Raw genomic sequence first — 18,208 nt, forward strand, 5'->3', positions numbered from 1 at the left:
GTTTTAAATTATTTTACCCCACTGTTTTAGTTAAAAATAACTATTTATTAAGTAAGAGCAGTGGCGACTTAATTAAGGTTAAATTTGACACTATAGATTTAACAGTGTAACTTTTTCGTTAACCATATATTATGAAAATGGGTCTTAAATTGAAAAGATGACATACGGTCGCAGTGAGTACACGAAACGAGCATTGATTAGCGTTCGATTCGCATCCGATTCTCTCGTTGCTGCATGGCGGCGTACAGCCATCAGAGAGAAAGTTTTAAACAAATTTAATTTCGCGCTCGCCGTTCGTTTGCACGGCGTATATTCGGCCTTAACGAATAATACCTTAATCCGCTTAAACGTGGCCCACGCACGTTTAGAGCTTACGGTATTACAGTATGTAATATCGCGGATCGGGATCATCGAAGCGTCGATCGCCGCTAGTAAAACCTAGATCGCAATTGTTGCGATACGTGACCGCGATGCGACGGTAGAGAGAGGAGCGATAAGCTTGCGGGCCGTGTTTACCGTAATTACGCGAGCGGAATGTTGACGTGGGAACACGCACGCTGGCACGCACGCACGCACGCACGCACGCACGATGCATCTGCGATTGCACTCTTCGATCTCTGCTCACGAATCGACGCGCATCGAGAAAATCAATGAAACACGTGGAGGAGCGGCGCGCGCGGCAATTAAGACGCTGATAATCGACGCTTCTGACATCGGCGGTTACAATCCGCGAATACAAACTGAGAGGAAAGTCGTTACTTCGATTAATGCGAGGGGAATTAGAAAAAGGTCGTGAGTGTGCTCGTCTTCTTTTTAGGTCATTCAAACGAGCAATTACGGATTACGTCGCGCGCTTTTATATAATGGATCCATATATTTTATAATGGTCTACATACGTATATAAATGTATAAACGCTAGACGTTACAGATGAGGCGCATTGCATAGCTGCGCCAACGGCATGATTTGCTCCGCTGTCTATAAGTCATCCGATTAAGTAGCGACACAACAACATCGACGACGGCGAGTGGCGGGTAACAGGCCGGCCTAACGCTATAGAACGATGTGCATGCTTTTCCTATTAAATCGTGGGAATCGAAAGCATCGTCGTACAGCACGTCGATACGACGTGCAAGAAAGGCAGGCCGAAGGCGCGCGCACGCAAAGCGCAAGCGGGTATAATATATTAACCAGGTTTTTATTTAATTACCGGGCTGTCACGCCATCATTACGCTCCTTAATAACTTTATCTCCAACGGGTTCCGAGTTAATACCAGACGCGCGATTGCTGCCGCGCTTCCTCGCTAATTCGGAAAAAAACCGGAGAGACGAAGAGGGTTCACGTATAACAGAACGTCGCATTAGCTTATCGTACGTATTAAAAAATGTCTACGTACACATTGAACGCGTAATCTCCGTTGATTTTAAGCTCATGCTCTTAATAGCGACTGAATTTAAAATATCAGATTTATCTAACTGTCCCGGATATAGAGGAAACAGTGATTAATTTTTCTAACGTATCTATATATTAGGCAAAACGGAAAACTGTGCGGTCAATAAAAGCTGAAATATTTTACGAATATTCTATAAATATTAAATTGCAGCGCGATTTATTTGTCGCTAAAAAGTATACAGGGTATGATAGTAAAATTTTATTTTATTTATGAAAGTAAATTTGTCCCTGATTTATCGTTTTTTATTTCCATTCCATTTTATCATCTTCCCCATCACGCGACGTCGAATTAGGAATTGCAAATAATGCAAACTCGGACGATCGAGAGATCCTACCACTTTTGTTCTTTCCATTTCTGCGAGCGCGGCCACCGAACTGATCCGTCTCGGGAACATACCGCTGTAAATCTCTCCCTCGTATTGATAGCGTTACAATCATTGTAAACCTGCACGCTCGTAAAATTAACGAGCGTCCCATTTACTGTTTTATGCACGCGAGCGTACGCTGTGATTTTTCGTTCGCTCTCGCTAGTACGCTTGCTCTTGTTCCTCTGCGCGACTTTTTTCCGGCGTCAGCTCCGATCGACTCGCGTATATTTTCTTGCCAAAAAAGGGATGCAACGTACAGGTATGACGTACACTTTCCTTTTCTTACTGTAAAACTTTAAACATTAATTACGGTAGTGGTTTTTAATTTTTTTTTTTTGAGTAATGAAGGACTGAATGTAACTCGACGATAAGGCATCTTAAAAACGTCTCTAAATAAATACGAATAACGTTTATTATTTATTATTGAAACTAATATTAATCTGTCATAGTTAATGACAAAGAGTCAATGAATGTACTAAAAAGTTACAGTAAAGAGATTTTTATTTATTTTTTATTTAATATACACAGCTGTTTACAAATACGAGATGTATTTTTTTCTTGCTGATCTTTGTCGCTTTCTCTCCATAAACGATTCGCTGCCGGTGGCAAGTATGTACAAAGCCGTCGCAATTGGCTGCAGTCGCCTCTACCTTCGGTAATCTTGCGTGTTATTCAGTCGATCGATTCGACAAGCGACCGATCGCAATATGGCATATCTCCCTCCCTCCCCCTCCTCTCTCTCTCGCTCACTCGATTGTATATTTATTATATTTATTAATAATTCTAATAAGCATCTTTGTGATTCGGCGATCGCAAGATTAACAGAGGACACCACACAGTTGCGATTCTTAGTTTCTCCGATTGGCTTAACAAGTCGTAAAGTGAAAACGACGCCTGAAAAGAAAAAAAAAAGGACAGAAATGCCGAGACTCGCCGACGCATGAAAACATTCATCACGCTTTCCTGGGAGAACCGGCGCGCACTGCCAACAACCTCGGCGTTTATCTGCCGATCGAGGCGTCGAGCGTAAACCAGTAGACAGAATCTGTCCGTGCTTTGGTACTACATAAATTTCTGGCTCTATTTTCAGCCAACTGTGATCTATCTTTAGATTGATTCCCGATCAGCGTTGACCCGTGCAAAGAACGACAGCGCTATTTATATATTCGCGAATATTTATGCGCGAAGTGGCGCCTGGCGAACCGCGAACTTTTTCCCTCCGTCGCGAATACGTAATTTTCCCGCCGCTGCCGATAACCTGCTGCAATATTGCGCACCATATCAACGTTTATCGGTGTCTCTAATTACCGTGAAACGTCATTTTCCATAACCGTAGCATTGAGTTAATAAAAGCTTGCATACAAAGTAACTAAATAAGTCATCAGTTTCTATAATTGGGGATAATTTTTGTATAAGTGTCTTAATTGACACGAAGGTTGTTAAATAATATGTTGTGGTATTCGAACATTTGCGTACGGAATCCACGGTAGGAAAAGAAGAAAGAATGAACGTCGCTTATACTACTCCAAATCATAATTTTACGTAACTTTTTTTAACGATTAAGAGCTTCTTAAATTAAATTTCGACGTTATTAGAAAAACGTGTTGGTCAAAGACTTGCCGCTCTTGAGTAACGTGTGTATTTGAGGATCGACTTACGTTGGGGACGTCAGAGACTTTGAAGCGGCCGACGACCGATGCAGAAAAAACGCCGTGTATCGCGAGCGACTGTGCTGCAACCAATTACACCACTTAATTAATTGCTGTGCGTAATCTGGTTCCCGGCTTGTCTACTCGACGGAAGTAAGCTGAAACGTGTTAAGCGCTCGTATATTCGTTTTCATGCTGAGCGGATTACTTAGACAGATAAGGTGGCAAATTTGCGAGCGGTGTCGTAGACAAGCCCGCTAATAAATCTCGTGTTGTATATTAATTCGCAATTACTGAACTGCACGTGACATGCTGTAATAACGCGACATAAAATATAACTAATCTCGATCGGAGATCGCGCGTGTAAAAATCCTCTGATTAGCCGCGACTGGCGAGGCATAGAAAACGCTAATGATTCTCGACTTCGGCAATTAACGCCCTTAAAAGTGCGTTAATTTGCAATTAGCGCACTTTTAGCGCGATTTGATAAAGCAGTGCTCTCTCTTTTTTTTATCACATATACATGTACATGATAAATAATATGTGCAGGCAAAAGATAACGTTAGGGGACAAAAGTTGCGCGGTATTGTACGACGATTTCTACATTTATGGATGACACGATGACGAGCTGCCTTTTGCGTCCCCAGAAGAAAGAAACGCGCACTTCCCCTCGTTCTGATACCTGTCTGACCATCGTGTCGCAATGTTTTTCCGCGTCAACGGAACAGGGCAACGTTCGAATGGTCCAGTAAGTTTACGAGTTGGCAGCCGGCGGTTTTCTAGTAAGGAGCCGCGTGTGTGCTACCTACGCGCAAGAACAAGCCGCGTACGTGCGATGCATTCTTTGGGCGCGCGCGCGAAGAGAGGTCGTAGACCTCCGTGGTTTCTGGCAGACGCTGCACCATGCATCGCACTTGTGTTTCGACTGTTCAAAACATCGAGCGCATCGTCGGATTCGTCGGTCGGTTCGCATACTCGAAATCAGCCATCCATGATTATTCAAAAGAATCGAAGAGAGAATTAAAGTTTCGGCGGACAATTTTCAACTTCGTAAAAAATTAAGTATCGTAAGGATTAAAGCTAAAATATAATAAGGAATATTTTTATATTCTGTTTCTTTTTTTTCTTTTAGTATCTAAAATATTTGGAAGCTAGATTTCACACACATGTGTGCGGGAGAGTGAAACACGGAATGATTAATGACAGTTTTCTTTGTACCATAAATTTATTATTGAAGTGAAACACATTGTAATGTATAAATATTATTTTTTTCAAAACTTATTACGCTTAATAAGTATATGTAAATCTTACACGGAAAGAACGATTTTGTTGAAAGGTCTAAAAATTTTGCTAAAAATAGATCTAAAAATAATTTTTTATTGAATCGTCAAAATAATTTGTTGGAATGTTAAAACTGATAAGTATTGCTATAAAAGTTTTGATATTCTAGCAATTATTTTGACTTTCGTACAAGGTTATTTTGATTATTGAGCAAAAATTATTTTCAGATTTGGATTCAGCAAGATTGTTCTTCCCGTGTATGTTTAGTAAGATTTCTGGAATGATCTTTATTTCATCGTTTTGGATCAATAACGAAAACTTCTTATTTATACCTGCGCTCATGTACGAGGAATTGAAACTTTTCCGCATGTGTTTTCCGAAGAAATATTTATACGCGATCGATGCGAGGGCCGTAACTCACAACTGCGCGCCGAGGCGCACTATTAAAAGATTCCTCAATTAAGTTTACCACGCGAATTATTGATTTAAAAGCCGGCGTGCGCGCCGGCTCGTATCTCAGACGTGTCAGCTGCGTTTTCAGAGTAGGACATGCACCCCGCGGTGCGGAGAGAGCGATGTGTGGAACGAAAAGCGATATATCCGCGGACAATGTGCATCTACAAGATATCGTCCTTGTATGGACGATCAACGAGGACTCGATTTGAATCTGACCGAATGGAATGCCGCGTCGTCCAAGTCGGCGTAGCTAAACGACCACTAGGAAATCTCCCCGCACTTTGCATCGATCGAGGAAAGATGGAATGCCAATTATCGTACGATTGTAAACGCGCGCTCGAATACTCGAATCGATCGGCGGCGATATTTAATAGCGTCGCACGAGAAAAGGTCTTAATTGATGACCATAAATCGAGGACTTATTCGTTCGCGAGAAGTTCGCTCGATATACGAACAGACTGGAGAGAGCCTTTATTTATTTATTTTTCAATTGTGCATCTCGCGCATTATATAACGCGAGAGAAGTATTTAATTTGATAAAATTACGTCCACCGTATCGCAACCGGATCATATACGAGTCTCCGGGTTCTTGCATCGAATTAATGGCGTGTAGATCGCCTCTAATCGCCTCTCAATCTCGATTTCTTTGCTTCTTCATTCGCTCTTCCCTCTCGATCAGAAGCTACCCGCGATAAAATCTCCACTCCGTGAACGGATTCGCCACCTGTTCCGATAGGAATTACGATGCAGGATTCTGTCTCGTTAAGCCGCGAAATTAAGACCGAGGTGATTCGACCTGATCCGCCTCTGGATTAGCACTCTCCCGGTGGATGTTCGCAGAAAAACGTAAAGCTAGAAGAGCGATTGATCCGGGCGCTCCTCGCCGCGCGGTTACTTCTGCCGCTTCTGGCGATCCGGCGAACGCGGACAAGAAACATTCCGCGGTTTAATCCCGGGAATTATATGGGAAGCCCTTGACCGCGCCAAGTCCCACGAGAAACATATGACCGTAAAAGCGCTCATTACCGTCACGAACCGTCGGCCGGGCAACAACGAAAACTTTGAAGGCGAAGTGTGGTGTGTCGCAATCCCGGCTCATTAAATTCTTCTGCGAGCAATATTTATGACAATTTACCGTGTTTTCCGAATGATGATAGCCAACGATGCCCCTGTAAAATTTACGGGACGTATAACGATCGCCCTGTAAATTTGCCCCGTGAATGTCTCGCGAGTATAAACGAGCCGAATTAATGCGTAATCTCTGCCGTATACCGTATGGATAAAGCAAACAGCGAAAAGCGTTTTATGGGCGTGCTGCGGGTGGATTAATGTGGATCGCGCGAGGTGGAACGGGCGCCTTTCCCACGTCGCCTCGCGGAATCTCTCCTCCGTACTACCGGGAAGACTTTACCCGCTGCGCTTGGCTCATGAAAAGATCGCGGCGAGAAATAATTTCGCGCGAACCGCGATCGCGGGTGACGCGGGCTCCGTGAAAGGCGTCCATTAGCGTCACGCATTCACAGAATGAACGAAGGGGGAGAGAGAAAGAGAACGCGGCCACTAAGTGTGCAGCATCGCGCGTACACAAAGTACACACGCGTCACGCAATGCGTACAGCGGCACGCATAAAGAAAGGGGAAAAGGAAAGAAGAGGAAGAAGGAGAAAAAAAGGAAGAATAACCAGGGGGGAAAAAGAGACCGGGGGGGAGGGAGGGAGGCAAGAGTAGACCGGAGGTGGTAGATTTCGCCCATAATTACAATCCCCGCGAGTGAGATCTTGCAATTCGCCGACGTCGCGAAGATATCGCGGCACAATGATCATGGATCGCGGCGTGGCTCGCTTTATGAATATGCGAATACGTACGCCTCGTCTTCATCCTGGGAGGTACGTTTTGTTCGGCCGCATACTCATACGTCCGCCTCGTGATGCGCCTCTCCCATATCACCGACCTTCCATCGGCGATGCGGATCCTCGATCGGGGAAACGACGGCGGCATAAAGATGAATGAAATTAATGACGACTCATCTTTCAAGTTGCATCTATTAGCTCGGGTCTTCCAAGAAAGCGCTTGCGAGTGCGATTTCTAGTGGTCTCTCATACGTTCCACAAGTAAGTATAATAGAATGAAATGGACGTTGTAATGCCAGTTCCGTCTTTCTCTCTCTCTCTCTCTCTCTCTCTCTCTCTCTCTCTCTCTCTTTAAAGTGCCGCGAATGGCATTCGCGCGCCGGAATTGGGAGTTTCGTTTCGTTCTAGGATCGCGGAGTTACGAAGAATCGGTCAACGATCCCCGGAGCGATCGACGAGAGCGCGCGTTACTCCACGTACATACTTCTTATCTAACTCGCTATCCCGCGCGGACGAGTTCTCCGCACTCATCGGCTTTCCGCTTTTTCTCACTGCGTCTCTCTATCCCCGTTCTCGTTTCCCCCTTCGTCCACGTCTCGTCATCCTCATTTCTCGGTCTCCTCTCCTCCCTTTTCTTTCACGAGCTCGCCGTCGCAGTCGCAGTTATTGCAGTCATCGTCGTCGCCGTTGCCTGTCGCTCGCCTCTTCTTATCCCCGGCAATGCCACCGCATTCACGTTCCGAGAAACCGGACGGCATTTTCATCTGTGGCCGGGCGCACAATGAGACCCCGCCGTTTCCCCGCGGATCGAAGATCGCCGATTGACGATTCCGATCGTAAAGTCGACGAGGACTCTGTTTTTGCTCCGGCACGACCGAAGCGTCTCATTACTTTCGCAATTGCGTGGAAAAATGTCGCCTGGCCGTCCAGCCTCCCCTCGGCGAGGAAGAAAAGTTGCGAAAATCACGTGAAATGCGATATAAACGACGTTCTTGTATATGGCGTGTGTTTCATCGCACGCAAGAAAGAAAAGGTGGTTCAGGATTGCGAAGTAAATTGGATATAAGGTCTAAGTTATCCCTTTACAAAGTACTGTTTTTGTATATTACAGATGCAAACTGTATACACGCCGACAAATTTATTTTAATCATTACTTCAAAGAAATAGTTTTCAAACTGTATCTTTGAAAGAAAGAGGTGGGAAATGATTATTATCTTTAATTTTAACGCGATTTCTCGGTGCACAGATTTGAAAAAAAAAAAAGAAAGAAGGATACGTGATGTTAAATGATAACTCAATTATAATTATAGTTGTTCCAGATAATAAACGTACGTCAATTATAACTGTTTCCTATTACGAATTATGCATAAGAAAACGCACGTAAACTGTGTTTGTTTAGTTCATAACACCAGTTCGCTCATACGCTTTGTACAGAAGAGACCGGAAACAGGCCATTTACGTGGCACGCACACTTCACGCTGGTGCAGTACGTTTTTTCTTCTCGCAATTATGCGAGCACAGCCAGGGGACTCGTTAATTCAGAACCACCGTCGTGTGGAGGCCGACTACCGATGGACCGTTTCGCTACAAGACCGTTTCTTACGCCCGTGTGCCCCGTGTGGTTCTTTTTGCAAAATTGAGCGAATAGTAGCTCCATTACCCGACCATCAATCTCTTGTCTCTCTGATCCCCCTCTCCCTTCCCGCGTGTTCTGTCTTCCATTATCTCTCTTTGCTCAGGCCGCAGGACGAACGGAATAGGAGGCAGAAGTCGAAGAAGAGGAACGAGACGCGCGCGGAAGATACCGGAGGGGCCTTCGAGATCAGGTTATGCTAACTGGGGCTCTCCCTCGTCCCACACGTATTCGCTTATAAAAGCATAGATCCCTACGACGAGCATGTGTGTGTGTGTCTTTCCTCGTACACCACACACATGCGTACATCGCGTACATCAGTACGTGGAAATGCGTGGAGTCGCTTTTGCGGAATCGACGCTCCGCGAAAAGAAGACGAAGAAGAAGTAGGAGGAGAAGAAGAAGAAATAGAAGGACGGCGATGCACACGAGCGGCTTCGTGACCATCGCGAGCGTATAAGGGTGTCTGTCCGCTTCTCTCCTTGCCTCTCGCGCCTCTCCGTTCGTGCGTGTGCGTCGGGAAAGGGAGCGCGCAGTTGAGGCGAGCGATCGAGAGGCGCGGGCTAATGCACCGATGCGATCCTACGATGCGTCAACTCCGCGGCACGGCCTTGCCGCTTCTGAATCGCAGATCGCGATATCGGGCAATCTCGAAGGCCGCGCGAGATAATTGAAGTCCGTCCCGAGGAAAGCGGCGCGGGAGAAGAGTATCTGAAACGCGCCGCGCCGAGAGAACCGCGAGAGATACATGCTCTGACCAGAGTTACGCGTTACGGGATCATGCATGTGTAATCGCTTAGCGAGTATATATATATAGTTGATAATGGATTCAACGAAAATTTATTAAACGTTGCGATGGTAAGTCTTAAACGAACGCTGATATATCGATATTCGCTGAAGGCTCATCTAAATTTCACAAGCTGTTTAAAAATTCGAAAGGATACGTTTAGGAAGGCGAGCATTGGGAAAGAAACATTTTTTGGAACAGTTTGCTTGTACGTGTATCTCAAATACATTCGAAATGACGGTGAACGAAGTTCGACATATATGTGAATATGAAAAGAAGATTGAAAGCATATATCTTTCCTTCTTCGTGGAATCCGGAAATGAGAAAAACGATATTGCAGTAAGAATTATTATTGCGGATCATACAAGATAAGAAGCTATTAGTGATTCACTTATGCGGATCATACAAATTTATGAACCTATTGGTCTAATTTATAGATTTGTATTTTATATGTATAATAAACGCGAGAGATTAGCTTTGAGTCTTTAAACACTCCATTCGCGCGGTTAATAACTTGACTATATTTCCAATGCAGTAAGCGTCTTTTACGACTTTTCAAAACGCGGATTACCTACGTCGTAGCGCGGCACTCGGTTTCGCTATATACAAAAATATACCGAGGCACTTCGTTCGCCTCTTAGGATCTCGAGAAGGTTTGGACAGCCGGAGGACCGAATGTCCGACGGCCGCCGTCGTTTCTAGGTAGGTGGACACCGCATCACAGGCGAGACCGACTCACGCATAACTCACGAATCGCTTTAGAAAAGAGATTAAAGGGGGATAACGGGCGCGTTTCCTACGCGTGTTATTCGCACTTTCAGTAAACGCGAGAGACACGACCTTGAGCCGTCTCTCGAACAAGAAAGGCGGGCTTAATAAATCGCCACGAGAATAATCTCAGCAGGACCAGAAGCGTCCAAGCATCTGCATCTTTCATTCATGCCGCGTTGTTTATGTTTTCCTTTAATCTGTGACAAATAAATTTCTTTGCGAGAAAGCATATATAAATCTATCTTTAAATATCCCGTAATATATGCATATATATCTTCTAAATGTCAAAGCAAAGAAAAATTTAGCAGTGCATTCTTTACTGGGAGATACCCTTAAAAAAGTATGATTTTAAGGATTTTTAAAAGATCACAAATTCTTTCTGTGCTGTTAAAATAACTAACTTTGACGGTGATACGAAAGCACTCTAGAAAAAACAATAGAGACACTCGTATTATTATTAGAAATAAAAGTTTTATGTCTATTTTATATATTGAATTTGTGAAGTGAGATGTTCTCTTGATTGTGTTTAAGGGATTGGCACGACTTCGGTGTGTCGTGTTGCAGATTAAGACTTGTTTTATTAAGGCTAAAGTTTACGATGTCTTGGCAGATGCTACGGAAGACGTGACGAGATCGTTTAGGTCTGGAATAAGGATATTGAAGAAATTATCGTTCGAGGATGATTTTATTGGACCGCTCCTCGAATATGCGGAAGCGGTTGTTTAGAAAGTATCTGCTGGCACGTCGAGAAGACGATGCTTTCTCACTCTCCTCTCTCTCTTTCTCTCTCTATCTCTCTATCTCTATCTCTCTGCGAGGGCGATCTTACGATTTGCTTTCCTCACTGCCGGAGATTGAGTCATATTGGACGGACGGGAAATTCAGACGTGATACGATTATCCCGGATATTGGACGTAGCGCGAAACGTGCGCTCCGCATGCACACGTGACGCGCAGAGAAGATTTCAGGCTCTCGACGTGGAATTTTTCGTACGGAGCATTACAGATTCAATTGTGATGCACCTCGCCATCTCTCGCAGCGCCGAATATTCGTCTTTGCACGAACACACATAAAGATCTCAAGAGTCGCACGTTGGGAGATCGCGGGAGATAAAAGTCGAACGACCCCGTTTAACGTTAATTTCGTGACGTAATGAAATCCTGTCTTAAAGAAGGATCAATGAGTTGGTTGGACAGGGACATAATTCTGTACGCGGCGCCGAGATTAACTCGCGGCCGGTAATTCGTCACTCTTTCGTGAAGCGGAGATAAGGCACAACGAGACGAGTCTCTCGTGAAAAGACGTCGCGTTGTAAAACGCAAAGACGTGAGGAGCCGACGCTCCAAGTAAACACTGTCGCGTCTTATCTGCGCGCGATTAAGGCAGGCGTTTATCTCTCGGCGGAGATAACGAGTATAGTACGCGAGGCGTGCGTATGCTAGATACACGCAAGCATTTCTCTTGCGTACGATGGCCTCTTCTCGGCTGAACGCGCGCGTCTGCTCCTCGTCGTTCTCTCTATACACTTGCGTCGCGTAACACCGCGACGCACGTCAGTATCGCCCGTCGACTAGAACTTACTTATGGCGCTATCATCCGAGGTCGTGCCCGCCCCGTAGTTAAACCACAGAGGTAAATCGGATGTATCTGGATCGACGGGTTACTGCCGCCGGCGATTTTCTGGGTTCTCGCGGCGGCAGTGACGACGACGGCGGTGGCGCGATATCGGCCGATTTTTACGAGCGCGACCGCCTGTCGTAAATTTCAGCACCTCTCGCTTCGTTAATCATCTAATTTATTACAGATGATCGTAAAACCGCTTGCAGCTCGTTCGCAGCTAAATGGAGTTTACGCGACGTTACGTGCAGCCGCCGCGGACTTCGCGATCGCTCGCTCGCGTAGTCAGAATTTTTCATATCGCGATTACAGCCGCATTGCGATTAAGAGAGATTGCGAAACGAGAAAAATATTTTTCCTTGCTCCTGAGAGAAAGTAATCGACAACTTCTCTTTCTCTTCCCGTCTCTCTCTCTCTCTCTCTCTCTCTCTCTCTCTCTCTCTCTCTCTCTCTCTCTCTCTCTCTCTCTCTCTCTCTCTCTCTCTCTCTCTCTCTCTGGCTATCGCTCCTTTTTTTCACCGCGACACGCTTTACTCACGAAATCGCCCGAACGGCCGAGCTTACGGCTACGACGACTCACGCGTGATTTCACATTTTGCCGCCTCCCCGCGGCCAATTTCGAAAATTATCGGTTGCCCGTGAACCACCCACGTGTTCCTCCGTCGGCGTGAATGCGCGGGATAAAAAAGAGAATCGACGAAGTAGAAAAGAAGAGACGACGAAGGAAGACGAAGGGGGAGCTTGAAACGTACGGTTGCCACGCGCGAAAGTATTGTATTATGCAAGATAACCGGGTGAGACCGGATTATCGACGCGTCCTTATTTGCAGAAGGCAATTTTGCGGATATTCGAGAAGAAGGAGAGCGACGACGGAGAGGGGGAGGGGCCCAAAGAGGAAAATTAACGCGGATTATCGCCGGACGAAGTCGAGCCACCCACGTGGCCGCAGCCAAGCGCGGCTAAACGGTCGCCCGTGTACGCACACGTGGACAATGGGAAAACGCGCGCGGCGTCGGGCTCGCATCGCGTGGCGATCTGATAACGCGCACGCGACGATGATTCCTTACAGCGATCCACCTACGTCCAGATTGTCCTACATGGAAGAGAAATTCGGTGGGTCGGGACGCGAGTGACTAATTAAACGCCCCGTGTAGCGCTATAAATTTTCGCGGAAGGTTCCCGATACAGCGTGATCCTCATTTAAGAAGATTCATTAAAATTAAAGGATTTATTACACGGGCACGATCTCCTTCGCGACGCGATCCATCTACGTCAGCCAAATTATCTCTCGCGAAGGGGATTCGGCGGACCGCTGTATGACTGGCGTGTGTTAATCCTGTCGGTACTATAAATTTCGTTAAGCTTTCGGCGAGGATCCCCCGATATGCGTAAATCCCATTTAAAAGAATTCGTTGAAACTAATGAGATTTGCAAGGGAATGCTTTTAATCGCGCCGCTTTATGCACGGATTTTATATATATTAATATTGATCATATAGCAACTTTTATGCCTCGCCTCGTGTCTACTATAATATAAAACGTGTTTCTTAATACATATTTAAATGCACATATCGCGAATCTTTGTGACATGATGAAAATAAGCAAGCATTATTTATCTCTGTTTATATTATATTTTTTTAGAGCATAATGAAGAGCATTATGTGGTGAAATTTTCTATATTTAATCTGAATATATCTTTAACTCGCGGCAGATCGTGAGGAGAAATAGGCATGTGACATTCCATAGATAGGAAATGCTAATAATATTCATTGTACGCTATTTTCACCGCAGAGTGCTAAAAATAGCGTGACACTTTACATTGTTGCTCTCATGCATCCCCTTCCTTTATCTAATCTTCCTGAGTCGTTACGCGGCGGGCGTAATCGATTTGTCCGGGGCCGTGCATCATCACGTTTCATAAAAAGGTCAGCTCTCTCGCTGACGCAAGCCGTGTATCGGAGCTAAATAACGGCTTAGACGGCTACAGACAGACAACCGAGCGAGCGAGCGAGCGAGCGGAGTGACTGCGAGCGCAATTAAGAGATCGCGTATCGATAAAGGCTGCGAAAAGACCAATTAACATCAACATTCTGCCGATCGGCGAATGTAACTCGATATTTTAACAGTTATGCACCCGTTTCCCAGGCTGTTCAAGCTTTTACCGACCACCCAAGCTCGTCACCGACGCGGCCGATCCCATATGGATTCAATTCGATTTCGATATAAAACAGACGGTCTATTACGCTACGGAAAGTGCTACAAAATGTCGACGGCGAATGAGAATAGAGAGAGAAACTTAAAGTAGAGTGCGGTACGCAAATGTAACTTCTCGTACGACGAGCGTCCTATAGAGAACACATATTATCTCATCCTTTGAAGTCGGCATACGTTAACGTTTACGTTAATACGCGCGCGACTTGTCTTTGATCTCTGACCGAGTGAGCAATTAAATGCATCGAGCATGCACGAAATTGCATACGCGCACGGGCGCACTTGGCAAAAGCTATGTGCAACACTCCTCCCCGTCGCCCGCCGACGATATTCGCGAACGCATGCAATGTGCGTGCAGATACGCATCCCCACGTTCCTGTAGGCGAGAGCAGCCTTATCAGATCCACGCGATTTATCGTCACAGCCCTGCCTGCGATAACTTGTATTTTTCGCGTATCTCTCCGCCGCCGCCGCCGCCGTCGCCGCCATCGTCGGCGATCTTTCGCGGATCTGGAATTAGCGCCTCGGCTTCCTCGGAAACAGCACGTGCTCTACGAGCGCGCGCGAAGGTATTGAAGCTACGTTTAAATCCGCAGGCAGAATTAAGTGAATCGTATAAGGCGTGGCCGATCGGCGCAATTAGTTTTTACGGCCTTCATTAGCGATGCGTAAGTTTTAATTATTATTCACAGAGAAGTAGTCCGGGAGCGGAATATTCAATGCATCCTTAATCTTTAATGGTTATTATAAAGTCCAAGTCGGCCAAGTGCGTTAATCTCATTCTTCGGCCTCGTTCCATGTTTCGACTTATCGTTATTAACGGAGCTCGTTCTCTCGCTCCTTTTTCTACCGTTTGATGTCAACGACTTCAAGATATATACGTTCAGTATATATATATGCGTTTAATACATTTTTGCCTCATTTTGTCAATTCTGGGACTCTTTATAATCACAATTGAATGTGACTCTTTCTGCTGCATAAATTTTTACACAGCACGATATATTTTACCGTTATAAATATAAAAAGATCGATAAGTATTTTTCGAAGAAAACATTTTTTCTTGTTTTATGTATATTCATGTAATGTATAAAAATTTTACATCGATTACATCGCTTTCAAATTGCCTTTAATTTTTTTATTTGCATATTAATAGTTTTACATCGATTGCCGCTTTTAAATCGTCTTTAATTTTTTTTTGTTTACACATTAATAATAATTAAACATGGCAGTTTTATTCGCACGTTGCCGTGGAACGAAATTATATATGACGAATTGCGTCCCTGCCCGCACACGTGGTGTGCGCGATTGCGGCGGCGAGAACGAGGCAGGTAGGGGAGGAGGGGAGGGTTCACGTAACGCAATTATCCGTATTAACATAGCTGGCCCGGTGGTCCGCATCCGCGGTAGCGTGGCGGGACGTACGCAGGATCACTTTAAGGTAGTATGCGATATCTCGAGAGGTAGTACAAGGTAAACGCGGCACGGCACGACCACGGTTGCGCTCCGTCCCGGGCAACGGGATGCAATTTCGTCCTCGGAGCGTATTATCCCCGCCAGAGCGCGACGGAAAATTGATAAAGCGGAGCTGAGGACTACCTGCGCCGGTCAGTGCAGAGTCTCGGGGGGTCGCGTACGTCGTGGCAGTTGCTCCTGAAAGATTGAAAGCCCCCGGTGTCCGTCGTAAATGATGCGCGTCCGAGCAATTGATATCTTCCAACGCTCGCTGTCCCGCGACGCAAAGTGACACCGGAACAGGTGCGCTTGTTTTATTTCACGGCTGAATGAGTTAACAACGCAAAATTATGACATCTTGAATAACGCAGCGCTGACATTATAGTCTGCCTTATAGGAATCATTTTCAGTTTAAAATATTTTAAAAATTTTAAAAATATTCAAGCTTTTTTGTTACAAAATGCAGCGCCAATTTTTTTTCTCGTTATCGGAAAAGTTTATTAAAAGTAAAACTGATTGGATCAATTAGTATCTATACGAGAAATTGTATAAGTTAAAATAAAAATTCTCATAAAATCTGTTATATAATTTCATACTCTTCACACACATCTATCAAAAAACTGACTGCAAAATTGTTTTCGATTTTAAGAATAATACGTTAGGACTAGCGTGGCTAGCACAAGAATAAAGTGAACAGAAAAGTAAAGACGTAAGAGAGGGCAAGGAAGACGCTAAGAAAACAAGGAAGCAAAATGTTGGCAAGACGTAGAATCCTTTGGGATCGTTAAGCAAAGGAAGAACGCCCGGTATTTTCTTCGCGGCTCTTCCTTCTCTCAGTATCCTCCATACTTTTGCCTTGCCCTTTGCCTCTCTTCTCTCCGGTATGAAGATCGAAGCTTGCTTTACGAGGCAGTCTTGTAAGTCGATCGTTATGCCCCGATAGTGCACGTACGTAAATGTGTGTGTGTGTGTGTGTGTGTATGTGTGTGAGTGTGTGAGGCGTGTACAGAATATTATGGCGTGACATCCGCGAGACGTAAAATCGCCTCTTCCCCACGCGACCCGCACGGTGCCAACAAAAAAAAAAATATAAAAGCGAATCGCGGTAAATCTCTACGAACTGCCAGTTGTCGTCGCGCAGGGTGGTCCCCGTTTCGAGGATTCCTTTTGCTTGACAATGTCCCGAACTTTTTAAAAAGTATACATCTTCTGCTATCCCGCTTTCAAGCGACCTATTCGTTAGCCCTGCTATTGTGGTCGGAATAATCGCAAAAAGAATAATACATCCATTTGTTCGAATAACTCTTATTTTGAGTCGATATTATTAAAATTTTATTACATTTTAATTTTATTTATTACATATATGTAAGATTGCAAGATATAAAATTGGAACTCATTAGAAGTAAATGAAATAAATTTTTTTTAAATGAATGTCTGTAGATAATTAAATAATAATTTTACAAAACAACAAGATTATTGCCGTCACGCGATTCCTCAAGTTCTAATTATCGACAATTTGTGCTGTCGATTCGTGCTGAATTTTGAAAGCTGGTGGGACTTCCAAGAAAAATTCCGGCGGCGCCCGTGTCTAGGTCGTGTTGGCCTAGGTTGAATTATGAGTTGCTACCGATAAACGTATAAGAGGAAAAAGAAAGCGCCGCTTTCGACACGCTCGATTCGGTAATTATGACACCTCACGCCGACTTTTCGCACCTGCCGCGTACCGGTTTCTCACCTCCCAGGTTGAGGATCGAAAGTCTATGGCTACACAGACACTATTGTAGTTGCTTATAGTTCCTATCCTCGATTAAGTTCTTGATTTTTATCTAAAAGAATAAAATATTTTGTTGGAAAGAGAAAATGAAGGAAATGAAATATCTATAAGATCTTAATGACTTCGTTATCGAAAAACTTCAGGAGCATTTGTATGCACCTTGTTTAAAGTTGAGAAACGTTTCTAATGAAATCTTTCCGCAATGCTCTCGAGATCAGCTCGGATAACTCATGTCTCGTTATGTGTTGCAGATTTAGCGGAGACCAGCATGTTTCGACAAGAGGGGGTCACGACTTATTCTCAGCTGCTTTTCGACGTGGCGCGACAGCAAGTCGTCGTCGGAGCTCGGTACGTATTTTCGTGCTACAAGCTTGTCTTCAATTACCGAGTTAATCCTCTCGTTTCCAGGACAACTGTTGTTGTACATTAACGTCACTTAATTAAAAAAATTAATGAATTATGAAAATACTTGCGCAAAGTTACTCTCCGGTCGTCTTAACTGAACACAAATCACACGAGTGTCCACAATCTGATGAAATTACACAGAATTAAAAATTTATACCAAATTAAATGGACAGTGATTGTTAGAAATGACGTTTGACTTAAATAAAAAGGCATTCAGACATTTTTTTTAACATGCAGAGGTAAATTGGAAAAATGAGAAGACCAGGTCAAAGTAATTTGTAAAGTGAACGCTCTCGAAATTGCACTCTTAAATCTCGGTATAACAATAAATTGCTAACGGACTCACTGGAAGAAGTTCAGCCTTTCGTACTGAAATCACGAAACTCTCAAGGAGTATTGTTAGAACAACGGCGAAGTCCTCAATCCGATAGTGGTATCTATTTCACTAATAGTCTTCTCGATAACGAGTTTTAGAAAGCGTTTCATTTTAAGATCAGAATTTAAT

The 18,208-nt window shown here is 44.4% G+C and overlaps 1 protein-coding gene across 1 annotated transcript in view; it reads left to right on the top strand.

Annotated features, from left to right (window-relative positions):
• The window catches only part of LOC105453225 (semaphorin-5B), an 89,219-nt gene that overhangs the window by 48,271 nt on the left and 22,740 nt on the right, over positions 1 to 18,208 (top strand). Inside the window, exon 3 of the mRNA XM_011694994.1 lies at positions 17,550 to 17,646. Coding sequence (XP_011693296.1) covers positions 17,550 to 17,646 — 97 coding nt within the window. The remainder of the gene's footprint in view (positions 1 to 17,549; positions 17,647 to 18,208) is intronic.

This window comes from Wasmannia auropunctata, unplaced genomic scaffold, assembly GCF_000956235.1.
Source record: "Wasmannia auropunctata unplaced genomic scaffold, wasmannia.A_1.0 LD336001.1, whole genome shotgun sequence".
Lineage (NCBI taxonomy): Eukaryota > Metazoa > Arthropoda > Insecta > Hymenoptera > Formicidae > Wasmannia > Wasmannia auropunctata.